The 21302-nt window shown below is 41.6% G+C and overlaps 2 protein-coding genes across 2 annotated transcripts; one reads left to right on the top strand and one right to left on the bottom strand.

The window, feature by feature from the left end:
- Window positions 1–202: 202 nt before the first annotated feature.
- On the bottom strand, window positions 203–3031 carry pjvk (pejvakin). Its single transcript, XM_077725315.1, has 6 exons — window positions 2548–3031; window positions 2289–2484; window positions 1898–2039; window positions 1683–1800; window positions 566–709; window positions 203–504 (listed from the first exon to the last, which is right to left on the bottom strand). Exons 1-6 carry the CDS (start codon window positions 2759–2761, stop codon window positions 203–205), a joined length of 1116 nt encoding a protein of 371 aa, XP_077581441.1. The 5' UTR covers window positions 2762–3031.
- Window positions 3032–4523: 1492 nt separating this feature from the next.
- On the top strand, window positions 4524–20619 carry LOC144186385 (uncharacterized). The gene is made up of 55 exons (XM_077710584.1): window positions 4524–4707; window positions 8851–9063; window positions 9346–9570; window positions 9701–9717; window positions 10198–10230; window positions 10312–10344; window positions 10431–10484; window positions 10758–10850; window positions 10933–11010; window positions 11099–11143; window positions 11370–11423; window positions 11514–11567; window positions 11683–11736; window positions 11831–11884; window positions 11968–12021; window positions 12109–12153; window positions 12226–12279; window positions 12370–12414; window positions 12537–12590; window positions 12681–12779; window positions 12858–12902; window positions 12980–13078; window positions 13149–13202; window positions 13659–13766; window positions 13859–13912; window positions 14027–14125; window positions 14200–14253; window positions 14329–14427; window positions 14505–14558; window positions 14654–14707; window positions 14878–14931; window positions 15009–15062; window positions 15134–15178; window positions 15258–15356; window positions 15435–15542; window positions 15625–15678; window positions 15810–15863; window positions 15988–16041; window positions 16120–16173; window positions 16251–16358; window positions 16786–16839; window positions 16937–16990; window positions 17067–17228; window positions 17312–17419; window positions 17495–17602; window positions 17680–17733; window positions 17802–17909; window positions 18006–18059; window positions 18133–18240; window positions 18324–18377; window positions 18454–18561; window positions 18633–18969; window positions 19047–19237; window positions 19344–19583; window positions 20118–20619. The coding sequence occupies exons 1-55, from the start codon at window positions 4611–4613 to the stop codon at window positions 20262–20264; spliced, it is 4746 nt and encodes a 1581-aa protein (XP_077566710.1). The 5' UTR covers window positions 4524–4610; the 3' UTR covers window positions 20265–20619.
- Window positions 20620–21302: the final 683 nt, after the last annotated feature.

The raw sequence follows: 21302 nt of genomic DNA, 5'->3' as shown, positions 1-21302 counted from the left end.
AAAAATCTCAGAAGCAGGTGAGGTTAAAAAAAGAAGATTCCCTGCAAACCTGAAAATCTACTTAGGTAACGTAGGCCTATGTTGGTTATTAATTAAGCCAGAAATAATGCTGCCGGCACTTGTTCAAGTATCACCAGTGTTGGTACAGACTTTTATTCACAAAATATAACACAAATATTTAACCTTGGAAACAAAAGTAGTTTCATTTAAGCGTTTTGTGCCATAGGTCAAAGCAGGGTACCACATGAAGCCTGACATATTTTTGACCACCAAATGAGCATTCAATGCAGCCATAGACAGTTTCTCTTTTTTGGTTGCCCATGCCGCAGAGTGCACATGGTCCTTTGGGGATGTTGTGTTTGAGGAGGTTGACACGTGTGTGGGAGCTTTCCCTCAGATAGGCGGTAGATATGTCGGTCATGCTGGCAGCTTTCTCATAGTAGTCGGTCATCGTGTCGTCCATGAATGTGTCAGAATGAGTGAGCTCCTCGAATGTTCTATCATCTGTATGGAAATCACATGGAGTCAAGAAAATGAAGAAAGAAAGACAAATACACTGCTGCACCTGCTCTGAAGGGGTTCCCGTAGATGATTCCTGAGAGGAAGCGACGCAGTCGGCCCATTGAGAAATGGCCGATGAAGCCACCAAGCTGCTCCCTGATTTGCTCCTGTTCAAATCCACCTTGAGATCCTGGCACCACACAGATATCTGATACAAAAAAAACCCATTCTTTCATTTTCTGAACCACTTAGTATCCTCACATGGGTTACAGGGGGTTCTGAAGCCTATCCCAACGCTTGAATGGTGGCCAGCCAATTGTGAGGCACAAGGCATTCTCACACACATACCTAGGGGCAATTTTGAGTTTTCAACCAGCCTACTTGGGATGTGGGAGGAAACCGGAGTACCGGGAGGAAACCCACGCAGGCCCTGAGCGAACGTGTAAACTTCACACAGTGAGGACGCACCTTGGATCTTATACTGGAAAGTAATATTTCAATTTAAAACTGCAATTTAAGACTGCAGTAAAAAGTAAAAAGCAATACATTCTTTTACCGCTAGAGGGAGACTCACTTCAGGGGATTTAAATGCAAAAACTTCTCCATCAATTATACAGTGTTCCCTCGGTTATTGCGGTTAATGGGGACCGGGACCACCCGCGATAAGTGAATTTCTGCGAAGTAGGGATTCCCCTTCAAAAATGCTTAATTTGAATTTAATTTAAAAAAATGTTTTTTATTTTATTTTTTATTTATTTATTTTTTACCCTCCTGTATACAGTACACTATATATAATATGGGCAGAGAGAGTGAAATTCATGTTATAACAAAAAAAAAACTGTAAAACATGTTTCAATGTAATATTTGTATTTTTTTTCCCAAAAAAATCCACGAAGCTCTGAGTCCACGTTAGCTGAACCGCGAAGTAGTGAGGGAACACTGTACATCTATTTCGACTTTGAAGAAAGGTAATCACATGCAGAGCAAATCTTTAAGTGCTCAGGTGACTTTTTCCATGAAGCCTTATAAATATGAACCCATCCTCCCCAAAAATAACCCACTTTTAATATTTCAGGTGACTCATTGACTTTGCTCTTAGTCATAGAGCGAGCACTTTTAACGAGGAAGTGCCCTTTTGGGGTTGATTATATGGTTGTCAAGGATGGAGGTGACCTTCCTACCTAGCCGCCCGTCCAGTCGAACTAACAGCTCGCAGATGCTGAAGGCGATGGTGGTGTGAGCCGGGATGACAATGGCCTTGTCTCGGCCTTTTGGGTTTCTTCCATCGTCAATTTGAAACTGAAGCAAAAAGATCACGTTGGAAACATGTCTTCTATAGCTTTGTTTTCACCTTGGTGAAAATGGTGAACTTATTTTAGCAGAAGACTACATTTACCCTCATAGTGGTCCCTCGCATTCCAGCATGGACAGTCAAAGAGCACTGGCGGGTGGTACGAATGCTCTCCATGACGACACATAGGACACTGCATCCACTCTCCCTTGACTGGCGGACGAGGCAGTGTTCAACATCTACTTTCCTAAAGTAGAGTTAATGTTTGTGAGTTTGATGCCCTTGTGTACTCTGTGTTAGTGTAGAATAACATGATCATTTATTCAGAGAAACTCTCTTCTCATATTCCCACTGTCCAATAGGTCAACTGTCAATGGATGTCTTTTCTTTAGTTCACGTGGGAACCAACGTATTGTTGTACTGCAGCTTAGTAAAAAAAAACGAGATGATTTTCAGATTTGACAAATGAAGACTGACTCAAAGTTATTCTTTCTACCTGGAGTTGAGTTCTCGGAGCAATGTAGGCACTTCCACCTCGTGTTTGGTCACAATACCAAAGGAAGCTTTGACGGCCACTGAGTCGGAACCACTGACGTTGAATCCCACATCATTGATGAGGTGGTTTCCAAGGCGACCATTGAGAGCCACGTCTGATTTGTCCTCATAGTTCAGTAGCTGATAAGAGGATACACCTGAAGAATATAAAGATAATTTCATGTTTTGATTCAGTCATAAGACGTATGTCCTCACTGTACCTGCTGTAATCTCCTTCTCCCCAACAAGGATGTCTTTGAGAGAGAATGCAGTGGAGGCGTATTTGTTCTTTTTCTTCCAGAAACGCTTCTTTTTCCTTCTGGTCACAAGGCTGAGGGGCTGATAGCGGTCTGCCTCACTCAGGCTCGGGACGGGGATCAACCTTCCGGTGTCTCCCACCTGCTTCACAAAGTTCTTGGTGGCGGCTGTAAACATCTCAAAAGGAGAATATGCAACCCTGACTAGCCTTGCGTGCTCATCATTGTGTCGCTTCTCGTGTTGGCTTGTAAATAATGCAGGGACTTTGTAAAGTAATATGCGTGTTCAACCTGGTCACCTCTCAGGCTGTAACTTCCTGTCACATGACTTATCTTTACCATTTAAGAAGAGAATACAGAGAATAGAAAGCACGTTTTTTTCCACTGTTTAAATTCCATACATATTCATGCAGCTTGGATACTGTAAATCTGTGGTGGTGCATGGCATGTGGGCCAACCTGCTCTCTTTTGTGGCAGCACTTATGGATTCATACATGGCTAGGTGAGAAGCTTGTAGTTTGTCATCTCAGCACAACATATGGCGAGGAAGACATTTCACTTTATATAGTCCTGCACAATGGAATACATGACCTTGCTATGGGAAAAGTCCTTACATATTCTTGGCCACTTCGTTTTAAGACATTAAAAAAAAGCAATAACACAAATTCTAGCATATATTTTGTTGTATTGACTGAGGAAGTCAGAACATTTTTATATTTTTAAAAATCACCATTTTTATGACACATCTTATGAACATTAAAATATATCCTAACTAGTATTTTACTTTTAGTTTTTATTATTCAGACTTTAATTTTAAAGTTGATATTTTGAGCAAAATGATGTTAAGAGACTGGAGAAGTGTACAAACCATTAAAAATGGTTGACTTGTGAGCATTTTTAATACTCTTTGTTGGTAATAATTTACAAACATAACAGACAGGAGGAGAATGTATGGTCTTAAAATGTGAATCACACATTTGGGGAACGAAATGATTCACAACAACAATGTTTTTTTCATATAAATAGGGGTCTTAGCAAAATTTATGTCCACAGGTGTCCATTTAAAGGCAACCTTGCATGCATGTAAAAATTAGTGCATGATCTGATGTTTGTTATGTTGTGGTTTCTTATTTGATGGCACTGGCTCTTGTAAGTGCATTAATTTTGTCTGAATATGCTTGCACCAACACATCCACTCTCCAACAACCAATCCGGGTGAAGAATTCAAATTATGCATGACTTGATTTTCCTCAAAAGATTGCTGGGGGTGCTGGTGGTCAAATTTAAACATAAAATATTCATACAGCGGCCTGGCGGACAAGTGGTTGGCTCGTCCGTCTCACAGTTCTGGAGTCGTGGGTTTTATCCCAGGCCGGTTCTTACTGTGTGGAGTTCGTATGTTCTCCCCGGGCTTGCGTGGGTTTTCTCCTGCTACCCTGCTTTCCTTCCACATCCCAAAAGCTTGCAGTGTATGCTGGTTGAACACTCTAAATTGCCCCTAGGTATGAGTGCGAGTGCAAATGGTTGTCCGTCTCCTCGTGCCTTGCGTCCGACTGGCCAGCAGATTACACCGGATGTCCTTTTGAAAAAAAAAGTTTCAACATACCTTAACATTTAAGGCAGGAAAATGTATACGGTACATTAAGTCACAAAAAAAAAAACAGTTGTGCTAGAACTCAAGGTTAAAGGTCATGCTTGATAGATTATGTCTCTTCGTTTTTTCTTTTTTTGCTTTCCCAACCTTCTAAAATTTCAGTTGATCTTGGAGAATTTACAAACAGCCTTTAATTATGTGTGTTGTTCAAAGACTCGAGTGGCGTCTGCCGGGGAGGTTGGCCCTCAAGTGGAACGAGAAAGGATGATGAAGAGGTAGGCGGAGGCGGGAGGAAGATGCAGTGAGGAGGAGGAGAAGGAGCTTTGCGGGTACACTCAGGGATATTTGGATCTTTCGGGCTGGATGCTCTTGCTCAGGGTCAGGCTCTTTTAAGTGTGTGTGAGAGAGGTCCTTGCATGCTTTGCGTGCAGAAATGGGCTCCTCCGTGCACATGAGGATTACTGTACTCCTGGCTGCCATCTACCTAACTCAGGTGATCACTGTCTCCTGCCAGGAAAACCACCCAAATGGTGAGTTACTTACCTTAATTTTAGGGCCTTTCATATGTTCCCATGAACATCACACAATCTTTTCATAATTGCATAATGCTCAGGTCTGTTGTCCCGTCTTTATATTTTAGCTTTGTTTTTTTAGTGACTTTAGTCGTGCCAGCACTCTCAGTGTGTCTTCCTCAAAGTTGGAATCTAAAACTGGGCCTTCCTGGTTGAAATTTGCATGTTTTTTTTATGCTTGTGTGGGTTTTCTTCTAAAAATTTGGCTTCTTTCCACAATCCACTGATATGAATGGTGGTGGGTAAATTGAAGATTCAAAATTTTCCCAAAATTGCATGGTCAAAATAGATTACCCCATCCCAAGTATTGTCTTATTAAACCTTTGATGAAATTTGGAGTAGCATCGGTCTCAGAATAAAGAATATTAAGACCTGTTCACATTTACAATGTAACATTTTTATTCTGAGGCTGCCTGCATAAAAGTAATGTCGCATCAAAAGAATCAAATCTACATAGGTTCTACGGTTTCATCGATTTTAATTGAATTATTCTATTGTCATTCTACAAGTATAATGAGATTTAAGTTTTCAAAGTGGTACCAAAATATTTGACATCAATGTTCTTGACAAATTTCCTATGTTCTATGTACAAGAATGAAAGTAATTCCTAAACAGTTTAGGGGGAAAAAAAACTTTGCCACATTTTCTACATCACATTGATGCCAAGATGTAAGAAAAATAAATCCATCTCTACCCCCTCTGAGTATAGTATGTGCTTACAGAAGCGTGTGGGACGGCCAGTCTATTTCAGTGCGAGGTCAGCACCCAATGAAGGGGTGCCGAGCTCCTCTCCTGTAATGATGTGGCCTCGTGGACGGACAGACAAAAGCAGGCCACTAATTTTGGTCAGACTTGGTCTCAAAGGCACATAGGACACACCCTAAGTGAAAGGATGCTGGATTTATGCACAAGTAGAATAGCCCACTGCTGATTTAACTCATTACTGACTTTGAGCTGTTCAGGTGCAAGATGGCGTAACGAACAAGTGTCACATTTGTTCATTATTTCATCAGCATTGTATCTGGATTTTGTTTCTTTCATTTCAAAGGATTAGACAACAAAACAGGACTATATAAAATAGTGTCAATAAAAATTAAACACAAATGATGTTTGAATTCTCCAAACAAGGAAGATAAAGTTAATGTAATACTTCCAGACAGAGTTTGTTTCTGTAGAGAGGGTTTCATGAGTCTCATGCGGGCGTGGCATAGCCCAAATAAAGAAAAACCACAGAGTTTTGGCTAGATCCAACATACATAATATCTACTGAGGTTTTCCCAAAAATAACTGCTGCTGGTGAGTTGGAGTGTCTTGCGCGGGGAGAGGCTTCACCACATAATTATGACCTACAGATGGAAAGCTTCACAAAGCCTGCAGCAGGTGGCCACATTCTTGACAAAACCGGCTTAAATGGGCTCTGGATTTGGATCACACACTATTTGGGAATTGCTCACAAAAAGCCATTTGAATTAAAAAAGGAAAACCCTATGAAAGCAGTTTATATATTTAATAACGTTGTCACAGGCTTCACACATTGAGGAACTGTCAATCCTAGTGTAGTCTAGTGAGAGTGCCACTTGGCAAATTCCTGTCATGATGATACAGGCGTCAAACTACCACACCTTGATTGCTCCTTAAACACCTAAGTGTGTCTTCACACTCTGAACCGCAGTGGAAAACCCCATTGAAGTTGATTGTTGTTCACTTACTCTGTGATTCTCTGGAAATTGCATATATTCACTTAATAAGGTCTTAGGCAAGTGTTACTTTAAACATACCCGCAAAAAAACGTCACCTAACACATTTTCAGGTTTATGCAAGGTGTGCTTGCACTGGTATTCATTCATTCATTCATTCATTTTCCGTATTGCTTATCCTCACAAGGATCACGGAGGGTGCTGGAGCCTATCCAAGCCCAAAATGAGCAGCAGGCGTGGGACAAACTGAATTGGTTGCCAGCCAATCGCAGTAGCACTAGTATATTCCAAATGATTATTGTTAAAGAAAAACATGTTTTAGTATTTATTGACATTCATGCAAAACACAGTTGGTCAGTATTTGAGTATGTAAATTGCACATTTCTACGATTTCTGACAGTGAAAAAAAATTATTTAAAATTGTATTATGTTTTTTTTCCTCATTATTTCACATCAATAAAAAAGGACAATTTAGTTTTTTCCTCCAATTTATTAAATATTAAGGTCCTTTCTTCTGGGATGGACATTATAACGCTTTTGTCAAACACTTCAAGGCAAGGCACCTACTTTACAAAATTTAAAAAAAATGGGGGGAAAAAATCACAAAGCTCAATGATAAATCTGACCCTGTTAAATTGTTCAATTAAACTGATGCCTTATGCAGTGTAGCATATACACCGACTCCCGATCTGATGTCTTTGACACCTCACGACTACATTGCAGAATTGTCAGAGTCACTGCTATATATATAAACACAATGGAACCACATTGCGTTGACCAGAGCAGACAACTATAATACAAAGTGCCTTCGTGGCTATTGCTGATAGATAGTTGCTTGTCCTACCTCGCAACCACGTCAATTGTCGGACTGTGCTGGTATTGCGAAGATTGCGCAGGCTCTAATCTTGTAGTATAATGTATGAAAACTCATAGTCACCGAAAACCTGGATATTTTATCAAGCCCACATTTCAAACTGTTTATGAACATTTGGGCTAAAGCGGTAAGGGATCATCCGGACTGCTGTTAGCAATTAAGTTTAAAAGCCAGCATCTGAAATGGTTGATTTGAGGGTGTCTCAGCACCCATCCAGTGGGTAACTTGTAAATTTGCAAAGGTACATGAAGGTTATGGAGCAAGTGTTTGAAAACATGCTCTTTTGCCAGCTTTTTTGGAACGTGTCACATACATCTTATTGAACATGAAGGAATGTTTGAAGTAACACAATCTTGCGGGTGTTTGAGCACACTACAGGCTGGAGGCTTGTATACCCACCCTTTACTGGATAACTAGTAACCTACCAGCAAAACAGGCATCATGAGTCCATGTATGTACGTACGTACATGCACATGCCTTCTACTGGTTAACCTGTAACTCAGGGCAATATAGTCACTAATCAGTCTGCAATTATTTATTCATCCCTGATCCAAAATAAAATCAGAAATTGGGACCTGAAGATTCATAGATACTACTGGCCCGCCCACCTATATTCTAAAGTTCACTTAATTATAACTAGAAAAAAAATGTGAAAAACGGATAAAGTGGAGTGGGATTTTTATATTTTTTTTAACTAGACTTAGTCAGATTCAAATAGCAGTGGACAAATCATTCCACAAAATCTATTGTAACTTTCTATATTTTTGCCTCTGTCCATGTACTCATAATGATGAAAATAATTAGCTGTCATCTCTAGCCAAGAATATGTAATCAATCATTTAAAGTGAGACCTTTGACTCAGACCCAAAACCCAAATTCTAAAGATGACAAAACATCATATAAATACTGTCTTGCTCTTTCCTGATACCTCATACTAATTATATTCTCCATTATATTTACATATTGAAACCCTTTAATTTCTTGCAATATTTTACCTTCTTCTGAGGTTTGAGCATTACCATTATATGGCAACAAAAGTAAGCATTCCATCAATTTTCTATATGGCCTGACCTCATTAGAACTTTGGTTGAGCTGGTTCTGTTGACTAACTTTGGGAACTAGGCCATCTTTACCACTCATAGTTAACTAATCAGGTCATATACTGATTACTCTTAATTTTCATTCTTTTTTGGAATATGAGAGCAAGCTTTAAAAAAAAAACCTCCAGAACATTGAAAGACATCCAATTACTTATTTATGTATTATTTATTGATTATTTATTTGTCTGTTTGTTGTTATTTGTTCACCATGTGGTGAAATCTTTAAATGTCATGATATATGTATAGTGACCATAAAGGCACTCAATTCAACACATATTGTAGGAAGAAAACTAACCCCAAACCTCAGAGCTGTACATTGTATTTGCAAATCCATGGCCCATCATCATGTTCAACCACAAAAATATAAATATTTTTTCTTTTCTTTTACTCTTTTCCAAATACTTTTTGACATTTGACTTCTTCCTTGTAGACACATGCGTCGACAATGGACAAATATATGGCAACAAAGAAATGTGGAGCCCTGATCCTTGTCGGATCTGCGTATGTGAGGCTGGCAACACCATGTGTGAAGCAATAATTTGTGATGACCTCGGGGAATGCGCCCAAACGGTGACCCCAGAGGGCGAATGTTGCCCGGTGTGCGTCACCCCAGGGACCGCATCAGCAGCAAACCCTTCTCCAGGTATGTGTTGATTTCAATGTATCCTAAACTTTATTGAAGCAAAGCTGTTTTTATCTTCCTTAAATCACCCTGCACGAAATAATATTTCATGTGAATGCCCCAAAAAGTGGTTCTTGAGTAATACATATGTCTGATGCTCGTTCAGACACCACATCCTTGCTAATAGGTCATTTTGACATTGTATAAGAGGTTCATGGAGTGATCTCGTATAATTTACTTGGTCTGTCATGATACGCTCTCGGCATAGAGACTTCCACTGATCTGTGTTTTGTACTACCACAGCTCCCACAGATGAGGAAGGATTAAACTGCGAGGTAGAGGGGAAGATCTACGCTCATAACGACATGTGGAAGCCGGTGCCGTGTCGTGTTTGTGTATGCGACAATGGCGTAAGCATCTGCAGTGATGTGCAATGCGAGGTGGTGCCCAATTGTCCCAATGTGGTGACCCCAGAGGGCGAGTGCTGCCCAGTGTGCGAGAATCTGGCCAGTGCCACCAGGCACATCGGTAAGATCGCCGGGATCAATGTGCAATTTTGTCTTTTATCCACAAGGATGCACTGCTGTGTAAATTGAAAGTGTAAATTACAATTACTTTGATAATGAAACAATATTTCTTTTTTTCCTTTCTCTTCAAGCTATCATGGGTTATCGGGTAAGTCATTTTGATATTTCTAATAACATGGTATACTATAGTCTAATATCTATTCATATACACTGCATATACATACAGTACTTGAAAATTAACAACCTAATATATAAATAAATAGAAAAGATTGCTTAGTATATATGTATATAATGAAGCTATTTTATGGAGTAACTACTGACAACATTCATTCATTCTTTTTCCATAACATTGATCCTCACTAGAGACAAGGGGGTGCTGGAGCCTATCCCAGCCAACTACGGGCACCAGGCGGGGGACACGCTGAATTGGTGGTCAGCCAATCGCTGGGCACTAGGAGACAGACACATTTTCACGCTCACACTCTTACCGAGGGGCAATTCAGAATTATATTGTTCCTATGTATATAATTACAACATAAATGGTTTGTGCTCTCTAATAATATGTATAAATTGTGAATGCCTTTAAAAAGTTTCATTATGTAATGAATTATGTTTTTTACTTGTGTAGGGACACAAGGGTGAACCAGGTGATATTCCCCAAGTAAGCCATAAGTGATGTCTACTAATTAAAGAGTTGTAATATTGTACACCTTGTGACACAACATTATTTTCTCTTGCTCAGTTGGTGGGAATCCGTGGACCACAAGGACCTAGCGTGAGTTTTCTTTTGATTAAAGCATCAGAAAGATCAGCCATTGTCTCCATCTTGAAAATTGATTGAATCGGGTGTTTCCTTTTCAGGGCCCTCCAGGTGCTCAGGGGAGAACTGGACATAGAGGATTTAAAGGCAGACGGGTAAATTGAAACACTTTGAAAAAGTCTTTGTACAAACTATGGCATTGGGTTGAACTTTTGGAAATGTGTTCATAATATTCAGCTTGATCATTAAATTGTAGGAATTAATACCTGCTAGTTTTACTATATTCTGCACTGTACCATACTAAACTAGACTAAACAGTTTTGCTGTTGACATTCATAAATACAGTAGGTATCTGTCATATAGCTCAGATGTAAAATGAATAAGTAGTAGAAGAACAGTACACTTAATTGTTTATACTGTCATTGCAGGGATTCCAAGGGCCTCCAGGTTTTGATGGAGAACCGGGTATACCAGGGAATCCAGGAGCAGCTGGCCCACCGGGTTACCCTTCTCTTCCTGGGGTTAGCTTGTGTCTTTATAACATCTCTCTTTTTATTCCTTATTTCCAATAAATATTAATCTCCATTTTTTTTGTCATTCAAGGGTAATTTTGTCTCACAAATGGCATCAGGTTTCAATGAAAAGTCAGCGGGCCTGACCGGTATGGTGTCCAGTTCAAGGGTGAGTGCAACCCAGTCCCAGTATGTTCATAAACTGTTTGGAATTTTATTATGCAGCATGTGCAGTGAGCGAAATGTTATTGTTTCAGGGTGAAGCAGGACCACGAGGACCCCCTGGGGCAAGTGGACCACCTGTAAGTTCAATCATTGAAAATTATTTGCTAAAAATGGATTAGTGTGTTGATGTTCTTTTCAAAGTGAAGGAAAATTCACATACAGATTGTTTTTAACAAATTAGGAGGTTCATGAAATGGATGGATGGAACCTGAGATTGAAAATTGTGGAAATGGCTAGTTTTTCAAATAAAAACCTTTTGTTTGCATGAATACCAAGTAAACATTTCCTGTCGTTCTTCTTCAGGGCCCAAGCGGTGGTCAGGGACTCCCAGGGGAGGCTGGAGAGCCAGGACAAATGGTATTAATGTTGTCACACTGTCATTTTGACCTTTTCGCCAAGGCATCTTGAAATGTCTCAACTTTTGAGGTTCCCTTTGTTTGTTTGTAGGGTGAACCAGGTCTTAGAGGTCCAGAAGGATTGCCAGGAAAAAGTGGAGCTGATGTCAGTGAAATTCATTCATCAATCCAGTCAATAATATTGTTGCCCATCTTTTGATGTTAATTAATAAATCATGATTAACTTGATTTAAATGTTATGACTATATTTATTTGCCTAGGGTGACGCTGGACCTGTTGGTGCTCCAGGAGAGAAAGGATTCCCAGGATCATTGGTATTTATAAAATTGCCACATCCACTGCCTAGTTCTTCTGTTTGTTTGGCTCAACGTAGACAGTATTTCATATGTAACTATGCCACCTCTTTAGGGTGCACGAGGACTGCCCGGTACTCCAGGAGTTACAGGTCTGAAAGGTCACAAGGTATGTTAAAACAGTACTTGACGTTTTTTATTGCCTTTACATTTTGGGACAGAAGAAGTACCCATGTATCTCTCTAAAAACAGGGTGAGGTGGGCATTTTTGGTCCCAGAGGAGAGCCAGGAGCTCTGGGTCTCAAGGTAGGATTTCTTTATCAATTACAACATTCAACATGCATTCCCAATTTTCTATCACCTCCATTCTCTTCTTGTTATTGTGTTATGCAGGGTGCTTCTGGAACTCCTGGATCTATGGGCGCTACTGGCCCAGTGGTAGGAAACCCAAACAATAACCCCACAAAACCATTTGACATGGTAGGGTATTGAAAATTTATTGTCTGTCAGGGGCCACCAGGATTAATGGGAGAAAGAGGACGGGCAGGTCCATCCGGTGCTGTGGTAAGAGCAGTCATCCATAACCTGTGTTTATTGGAATATGAACAATGTTGCAGAATTTTACCTAAATATCTAAATCAATTTCTGGTTTAGGGAAAACGTGGAGCTGCTGGACATGTTGGCAAACCAGGTCCTCTGGTAAGGTTGAAGTGCAATTGTTTCATATCATCATATGGGCAAAAACAATTGTGAAGTGAATCAAACTTTTTCTCTGAAATGTTGCCCCCCTCAAAAAAGATACTAATACCTTTCAACCACAGGGTGCAATTGGAATCCCTGGTGTGCCTGGCTTTCCAGGTGTCTTTGGACAAAAGGTGGAGTTGCAGTTTTGCCTTCAATGTTTACAAATAAACTTAAACCAATAAAATGAATGCCATCTCATAGATCACTCTGATTATCTTTAGGGTGAAGCTGGACCAGTTGGTGTGAGAGGAAGTGCAGGTCAGCAGGGACCCAGAGGAGATGCAGGTCATGCTGGGCCACCAGGGCCCACTGGGCAGCAGGCAAGCAATTGTTTTATTCTGTTTAATGAAAGAAATCAAGTTGATGTTGTTTCTAAGTATGTTGTTGGTTGTTAACAGGGATCTGAAGGGCCTGATGGAGCGCCAGGAACCAGAGGCTCATCAGTACGCCAGCCAAATGCGAACCAACAAATCTTATGGCAACAATTATGTTTGTAAGTTAATCTATAACTTGTTTCCAGGGCATAGCAGGTCTGATGGGTCCAGCAGGGCTCCTTGGCCCAGTTGGGCCTCCAGGACCCCAGGGAACCACTGGAATACACGGACCAAAAGGACAAGATGTAAGAGCCGAGAATGAGTGACACTGTTTATCTGAGTCTTGCCACTGACATGACACAATCTTTTTTCCAGGGTGATGGCGGTGTGGCTGGAGTGAAAGGAGATGCTGGACTTAAAGGCGAAAGAGTACGTAGAAAGTAATTCAAAATAATCAAAAACTGTTCTTTTAAAGTCTAGAGCAGGGGCCGAGAACCTTTTTAACAGAGAGAGCCATAGAAAAATTATATTTTCTAATGTTATTTCTTGAGAGCCATTCTCAGAATTGAAAAGTAAAAATGCATGAAAATGTGTGATTTTTTTGTCATTTCACCACTTCAGTACAAAAAGTCTCTGAATTATTTTGAGAACATTGTTATGGTGTTGCTAATAAATCAGTTCCAATGATATCATGCATGCAGAAGAGTAATAAAACACAAATTTATGATTGAAGAAGTGGTAAAGGTAGTGTCATATTTTACCCCATGGGTTAGGGGAGAGCCTTATGCACCCATTGAAAGAGCCACATATGGCTCCCGAGCCATAGGCTTCCTACCCCTGGTCCAGAGCAAAGGTTAACCTTGTGTTGTTCAAACCTGTTGACAGGGCGACCATGGTTCTCCTGGTCTGATCGGCCCCATGGGAGATGAAGGCAAGCGTGGGCCCCGAGGTGATGCAGGTTCTGTCGGTGACCCGGGACCTCAAGGCGAGACAGTGAGTTGAATTAATTAGGAGTGAAGTTCCTACAAGTCTCACTTACAATGGGGAACATTTCATGATGTTACTTTATTTTATTATCTTTTTAGGGGGTCCCTGGGAATCGTGGGTTTTCTGGCTCGGATGGTTTCCCAGGAGCAAAAGTGAGTTTGATAATTATTTTGAAGGCATTTCCATTCTCAATGGAACATCCAGACCTGAATCATTGTTAAAATTTTGAGGAACCATAACGAATAAACACTGTTAAATTATCACAGGGAGCTCTGGGTGAAAGAGGGCTTCCAGGCATAACCGGTACAAAAGGTCTGACAGGTGATCTTGGACGACCAGGAGAGTCTGGGTTAACTGGTGCCCGGGTAAGGCCTCCTTAGATCCACAGCTCTGTTACAATTGTATGACATACACCTGATTCTACATTTATGTCTTTTAGGGCCTGTCTGGAATTATTGGTGCCGAAGGAGCAGAAGGCAAGCAAGGACCACAGGTTTATTATTTTTTTAATTAGGTGCTTTTTTCAGCCATTGTTGCATGAATAAGTACCTGATGCCATCTTCTACAGGGCTCATCAGGAGATGATGGCAAACCAGGCCCAGCTGGTTCAACTGGAGGTCGGGGTTTAGCCGGACCTATGGGCCTATCTGGTCCAAAAGGCCTCACTGTCAGTTTGATCCGACTCACCTAGCTCTAGAGGTCCATTATTTCTGTAGACAATATTGACTCCCATGTAATTTTCAGGGTGATCCTGGAAAACATGGCGAGGCTGGCAGTACTGGCTCTCAGGGTCAAAGAGTATGTAGTTTTCTCTGAGAAATAGATGTATATTTACTATAAATCATATAAAGAAATGAAGTGTGTTACAATACCATACCGTAAACATCTCTCAGGGAATCAACGGAAAAGATGGTGAGGAGGGAGCTGCCGGTCCAACTGGCCCTGCTGTGAGTATCTAATTTAGTATCAAAACCAGAATCACATTACTTTGCTCATTATGTTTGGTACATGTTGTAAAGTGAAGATCTAAGACTCAATTCCAAGTGTCCAACATTTGATGTGTCTGCTAAATGTTCTAGACTTTTGCTACCCTTCAACTCATGTCCTTCTTCTTTAGGGTACAGGAGGGAAGAGAGGCGAGCAGGGACCACAGGGACCCACTGGGTTCCAGGTGATACACCACTACAAAAAGCCTAGCAGTTCATATAATCATGATCATGTTTGTTCATGAGTGTGGGTTTGTTTCAGGGTTTGCCCGGAGTGCCAGGCCCACCAGGAGAATCTGGTAAACCAGGAACTGAGGTATGGCAATAAAACAGAATTGTTCAGCAATTACTGTATAAGGGATTATGTATTTTTAATGTTCTCTTTAGGGATTTGCTGGGGAGGAAGGCTCTGCTGGTGCTTCAGGACTGAGGGTAAATTAGTCATTTGTGTTTTGCTTCTTAAATCTCAAGTACGAAAATGCTTGTTGTACACCATGCACTGTCCCAACAGGGAGAAAGAGGTGCACCAGGAGGAAGGGGTGAAACTGGACCCCAAGGACTACTGGGACCTAAAGGTAGTCCAGGTACTCCAGGACCAGATGGATTCAAGGTAACAGAGAAAAAAGGTTGACACGATTGAAGTGTAACTATAGTTAGTATCATTCACCTGAGTACTGTGGTATTATAGGGAAAAGCTGGAGTAAAGGGAGCCACTGGGGAAATGGGAAGTCCAGGACTTCAGGGAATGCCAGGCGAAAGAGGAATTCCAGGATCTTCAGGCCCAAAAGGGGATGTGGTAAGTGCCACCTGCAATATTATTATAATGAAACCAATTTCACTGATTGACACATGAAGTCTAAGTGAGTCTTTGTCAACAGGGGTCTATTGGTGATGCAGGATTAGAAGGCAAAGCTGGAAGCGATGGAACTCGTGTGAGTTGTTTGTACCACAACATTTAACATGGAATCTTGAAAGAAATCAAACCATGTCTGCACATGATCCCCTGGGTCTGAAGGCAATTAAAGCATTATTGTCAAAATACCCATACATTTGTTCATTAAAGGGTGTGGCTGGACCAGTTGGACCTCCAGGTGGTGTTGGAGCAAATGGTGCCAAGGTAGGTTGGTGTTTTTTGTTGTTTAGAGTTGACCATTTAACCACACAAATGGCATTCAACAATATTGACTTAATCAATTGTTGTTATATAAAACTCTAAAATGTGTTTTATTTCAAAAAAATAGGGAGAACCTGGTGCACCAGGACCTAACGGACGCCGAGGAACAAGAGGAGTACCTGTGAGTAAAACACTTAAAATGATAATTCATTACCCATCATTACTCTGTCTCTGATTTCCAAGTGTGCAACCCTTACAGGGTTCGACTGGTCAGCCTGGTGGAACTGGAGCTGCAGGTTTCCCTGGAACTGCTGTAAGTTATCAGTTCTAAGCCTTCTACCAAATTATGTGTCCAAATATCCACATATTACTTTCATTTTTTTTCTTCAGGGCGCTGAAGGTCAGCCTGGAGTCAAAGGAGAGACTGGGGAATCAGGCCTTAAGGGTGAAGCAGGACCACCTGGACCACCAGGAATGGCGGGCATAACAGGAGTGCAGGTGTGCATTAATAATAGGATTCAATCAAAAACAATATACTGGGACTGCTATAGTTTTTTTATTCCTTATTTTTTTCTGAATACAACAATCCACAACAATCCACCAGTTAGAGCTCAACAATACTTGCTGCCACTTATCTCTGCATACAAAAAAGCACAATGTGGCTTTTTTTTTCTTGTTGGTTTTGATGTTGAATGATGTTTTCCCATCCGAACAAGAAACATAACCGCTTGTCAAAATGAAACAAAATATAGAACAGCTCACCCAGAGACAAAAACATTTGAGCTCAAGGACAACAGAGCAAATCATTTACCTTGGTTGCAAAACATGGTTAACACATCAAAGAACAAATTATTTGTACCCAAGCAATTTAAAAGCCAATTTTCCATAATAATTTACTTAATAAATTAATTGAGACTTGTTTCAGGGCCCGGTTGGTCTGACTGGACAGAAAGGTGGCAGAGGAACGCAGGGTGCATCGGTGAGCCTGGCCTACGCACATTAATCATTGTTATTTTTATAGTTGAGATCAACCCATTGTTGACACAGGTTTCACGATAACTGTTCTTTTGCTACAGGGTTCTGCTGGTTTCCCTGGCTTACCTGGTGGCATCGGGCCACATGGTTCACTTGTGAGTCCACTTGGATGAATATCTACTTTCCATTTTTTAAATGGGTTTCTAACGTACAATCTGACATATGTAATAGGGTGCTGTTGGAGCAGATGGGCCAATTGGTTTAACTGGAAAGCAGGGGCCCCCAGGTATTCGAGGTGAAAATGGGGGCCCTGGACTTCAAGGGGAGTTTGGTGCTCCTGGCCCAGCAGGCGCACCTGGAGACAAGGGTGACTCCGGAGATGATGGTGCACCAGTAAGTGGAAAGTCATTTTTTGTTCACAAGTACCACCTGTCGCCCATATGCAGATCTCCATTGTTCTTGTGTTTATGCATTAGGGTCTTTTGGGACCTCCAGGTCCTCCTGGCGCTTCAGGACAGCGAGGCCCTGTGGGTCATCCTGGTGTGAGAGGAGAAGGAGCCATGCCAGGCTTGCCTGGTTCTGCCGTATGTAGGACTTATCTTGCTAAACAATTTCGGATCAACAAGTGAACATTAATTCATCTTTTTTTCAAATTTTAGGGTCCTCCGGGAAAAACAGGAGCTCCTGGAATTCCAGGTGGAAAAGGTCCTCATGGTGGTATTGGTCCAAAGGGAGCCACAGGGCCAAGAGGAGATCCAGGGCCTGAGGTTGACTATAATTGCAATAGAGGGCGCTGAAGTTAATTTATATGAGTTTGCTTATGTTTGTTATGCGTTAAATTCAGGGTGTAACTGGTGAGGAAGGAACTCCCGGAACCGATGGACTTTTAGGTTCAAGAGTAAGTGTAGACACTGGGCAGCCTAAGTGCATACGCAGACATGTGTACTCATTGCTACAACTGTGCAGGGTGACAGAGGTAATGCTGGTCCTGAGGGTCTGGCTGGAGGACCAGGTTCTCCAGGAAATGAAGGCCCAGTGGGCCCCACTGGCAGTCCTGGAAAGAGAGGCGAAAATGTGAGTTTGAACAATGAAGTGATTTTAAAATGAAGGATGACACCGGCTTGATGAAGAATTCGTTTTAATCCTGGCATTTATGCGTTTTTGGTTTAGGGTGGCAAAGGATCCCCCGGACCCCATGGAGCACCAGGAGTACGAGGCAAAGTGGTGAGAATCTCAGTGCTGTCTCATTTTTAAAATCCTTATGCAGAATAATGCAGATATTTTAAAATATATTTAGGGCCCTCAAGGGCCGCAGGGTGACAAAGGACCAGATGGCGAACAAGGAGAGAGAGGTCAGAAAGGTCACAGAGGTTTTACTGGTCTCCATGGTTTGCCAGGAATTGCTGTAAGTGGAGGTTCACTTTAAGCTTTGTGTCTGTGAAGATATAAAAAAAAATAAAGTTTACAGTTGTTTTTTTTGTCCTTCAGGGTGCTACTGGAGATGCTGGTCTTCCAGGTATCATCGGGCCAGCTGGGCCGAGGGTAAGATGCAAAACACAATAATGTCAGAAAAATTGAACAAAACCCTATATAACTCCATTATCTCATAAATACACAGGGCCCTCCAGGCGTGGTGGGTCCTGCCGGAAAGGAGGGTAACATGGGTCAGCCAGGAGCAATGGGTGCACCCGGAAGCAGAGGAGCCAGCGGTGACGTTGGAGTTCAGGTAATGTGTTATACAATATTGAGCTTCCTCCCTTTGGACCAAAGCTTCATTTTTTCCCTGTCCATTCTTAGGGTCCTTCTGGAGAACCAGGGCCCCCAGGGCCTCCAGGACCACCAGGACCTCCCACTGCAGCTCTAAAGGAATATTTTGCAGCTCCTGCTGATTTTGATGAGGACAGCATGCATGACGTTGATCAGTTCTTCAAGGATGACGTGGCGGCCGTCCCACCTCCACTTCCAGAGTTAATTAAAGATGAGGCTCTTCCTAATAGGAGTCCCGTCAATGCCCACAGCACTCTAAAAACCCTCAGCAAGCATTTGCAAAACATGCAGAGTCCAGATGGGACAAAGGAGAATCCTGCAAAAACTTGTCAGGACATCAAGCAATGCTATCCACAGAAAACAAGTGGTGAGACTCCTTTTCTCAATAAAGACTACAAAATCCAAACCTATCCCAACCTTAACATATCTTCTGTTTATCTATAGGAGAGTATTGGATCGATCCAAACCAAGGAAGCACTAAAGATGCCATCAAGGTGTTCTGCAACATGGACAGTGGTGAAACCTGCATTTCTGCTAATCCAGCCAATATCTCCCGCAAATCCTGGTGGACAAAATCCACTCCCACTGTGAACAAACCTGTTTGGTTCCAAGCACAGATTTTCGACGGAACCGCAGTAAGCAGAAATTAAGATTATGGTTGTTTACTGATAGTAGAATTTTAATTCACACTTGTGACTTTCCTTGGAAGTGAATAACCAAGACTTTTCCAAACCCTTTCAGTTCCGCTATGGGAATGCTGAGGAGCAGCCAAACACTGTGGCAGTTCAAATGAAGCTATTAAAGCTTCTGTCCACAGAGTCACACCAGAGAATCACCTACCACTGCAAGAACAGTGTGGCTTATAAAGACACTAAGGGCACTATGAAGAAAGCCATGATCCTTAAAGGGGCCAATGGTCAGGAGCTAAGAGCCCAAGGCAGTAACCGCCTGCGATATACTGTCATTGAAGATGGTTGTACGGTAAGTCCTTAACATACAGAAGGATGAAATACCAGAGATTTGCGAGACATGGGTGGGTGGGGTAATGCGCTCCCTTGCCTGATCCCTGAAGACTGGTTGGGTCCAAATACGGATGGGCGTGCAGACCCAACCTGCCCGAAAGGGGGATCGGTGCTCAAATGGCTATGTCGAACTTGCTTTCCGCTAAGATGGTACAGGTAGCATCAGGCTTGTAGATATGACTGACACACTTTACACATAGGATGGGAACACACATGGTTAGGGGCCATATAACGCGGTATGTAGTCAACTGATTAATACTCTCAATTGATTTGTCCCAATGTGGGGTTCTCACCTCACAATTCTGTGCTTGAGGGCTCAATCCCTGGTGGGAGTTTGTCCCCATGGTTTTGTCTGGGTTCTTCTTTTTCCACCCACATCCCAAAAACTTGCATGCAAGGGTGGTTGAACACTTAAAATTTTCTGTGGGTATGAGTGTGATCATGTGAGCAACCAGGGTTTGTAACTTTTGTATTGTGTCTTTTTTCTCTGCAGAAGTCTAATGGAAAGTGGGCGAAGACAGTATTTGAATACAGGACTCAAACCCCCATCAGGCTGCCCATTGTGGACGTGGCACCCATTGACATTGGAAAGGCCAATCAAGAGTTCGGCCTTGACATCGGACCTGTGTGTTTCTCATAAAATACAGGAGCATGAGAAAAAGAAAGTTTGGTAATTAAAAAAAAAACACCACTTCCTGTGAGTGCTGTGGATGAGTTGTTAGACCATTGCTGTTACACACGTGGCGACAAAAAATGTGTGACTGTTAACGGGCCACCATTATTTATTCATCTTGTCCGTGAAAACTTCATACAGTCATTTTAGTAAAAAATAAATGCCAAAAATGTCTAATGCCAAGCCGTCATTTTAGGCATTGAAATGAAGAAAAATTACAGACTAATATATTTTAAGTCCAGAAAATTCATCATAAGAGCTTGCACACAAATCTCTTAGTTTGGCTAAGATACAATTATTGATCCTAAATTCTACATTTCTGTTCAGATGCGTGTTGCGACAATTCTTTAAACGTCACCTGTAAATGCTACAAGCTTGACTGTAAATTAAAATGTATTTGTTTGTGGTTAATTGATTTAGAATAAATGTCTTTTTCCTGGGGGGCCTGACCTCATTCTACACAATAAAGCACAAGAATAAAAGAACCAGTTATTTAACACATGTACAACTCCAATGCCAGTTTTACAGGATCCATTCAATCATCTGTCCTTTAGATGGTGCTGTTATTTTGCAGCAGATCATACTTTCCGGTACAGTATACATACTCCTGCCATACCTTAACGGATCCCTGGCTTAACCCAAGTGAAACAAGTTACTCACTTGGGTGCCTGAAATCAAACCAACCATTTCTAACAAAGACAGTGTATTACTTCAAGCATTATAACATATGGCAGCATGGCAGGCATCTCCTCGACTCTCAACATGTGTAAGTAAATGTTGCGGTTTGTGACCAAGCACAAAGAGCTCGAAAGAGGGAAGGCGTTCTGGCAGGAAGAATGAGAGGCAAAGTTCAGCCTGCACATGTTTGTGGGTTGACCTGCCTGCCACACCAATGGTGAAAGAAAACCCATGCACTCAATCTACTTCCTGGCTGGTTGGCATCAAGGGAGGAGGTCATTTTTAGATGTATTGCTATTTTCATATAATGAGGAAAAGTTCAATATT

This window comes from Stigmatopora nigra, chromosome 1, assembly GCF_051989575.1.
Source record: "Stigmatopora nigra isolate UIUO_SnigA chromosome 1, RoL_Snig_1.1, whole genome shotgun sequence".
NCBI lineage: Eukaryota > Metazoa > Chordata > Actinopteri > Syngnathiformes > Syngnathidae > Stigmatopora > Stigmatopora nigra.
This window is presented reverse-complemented; position numbering and strand designations above follow the sequence as displayed.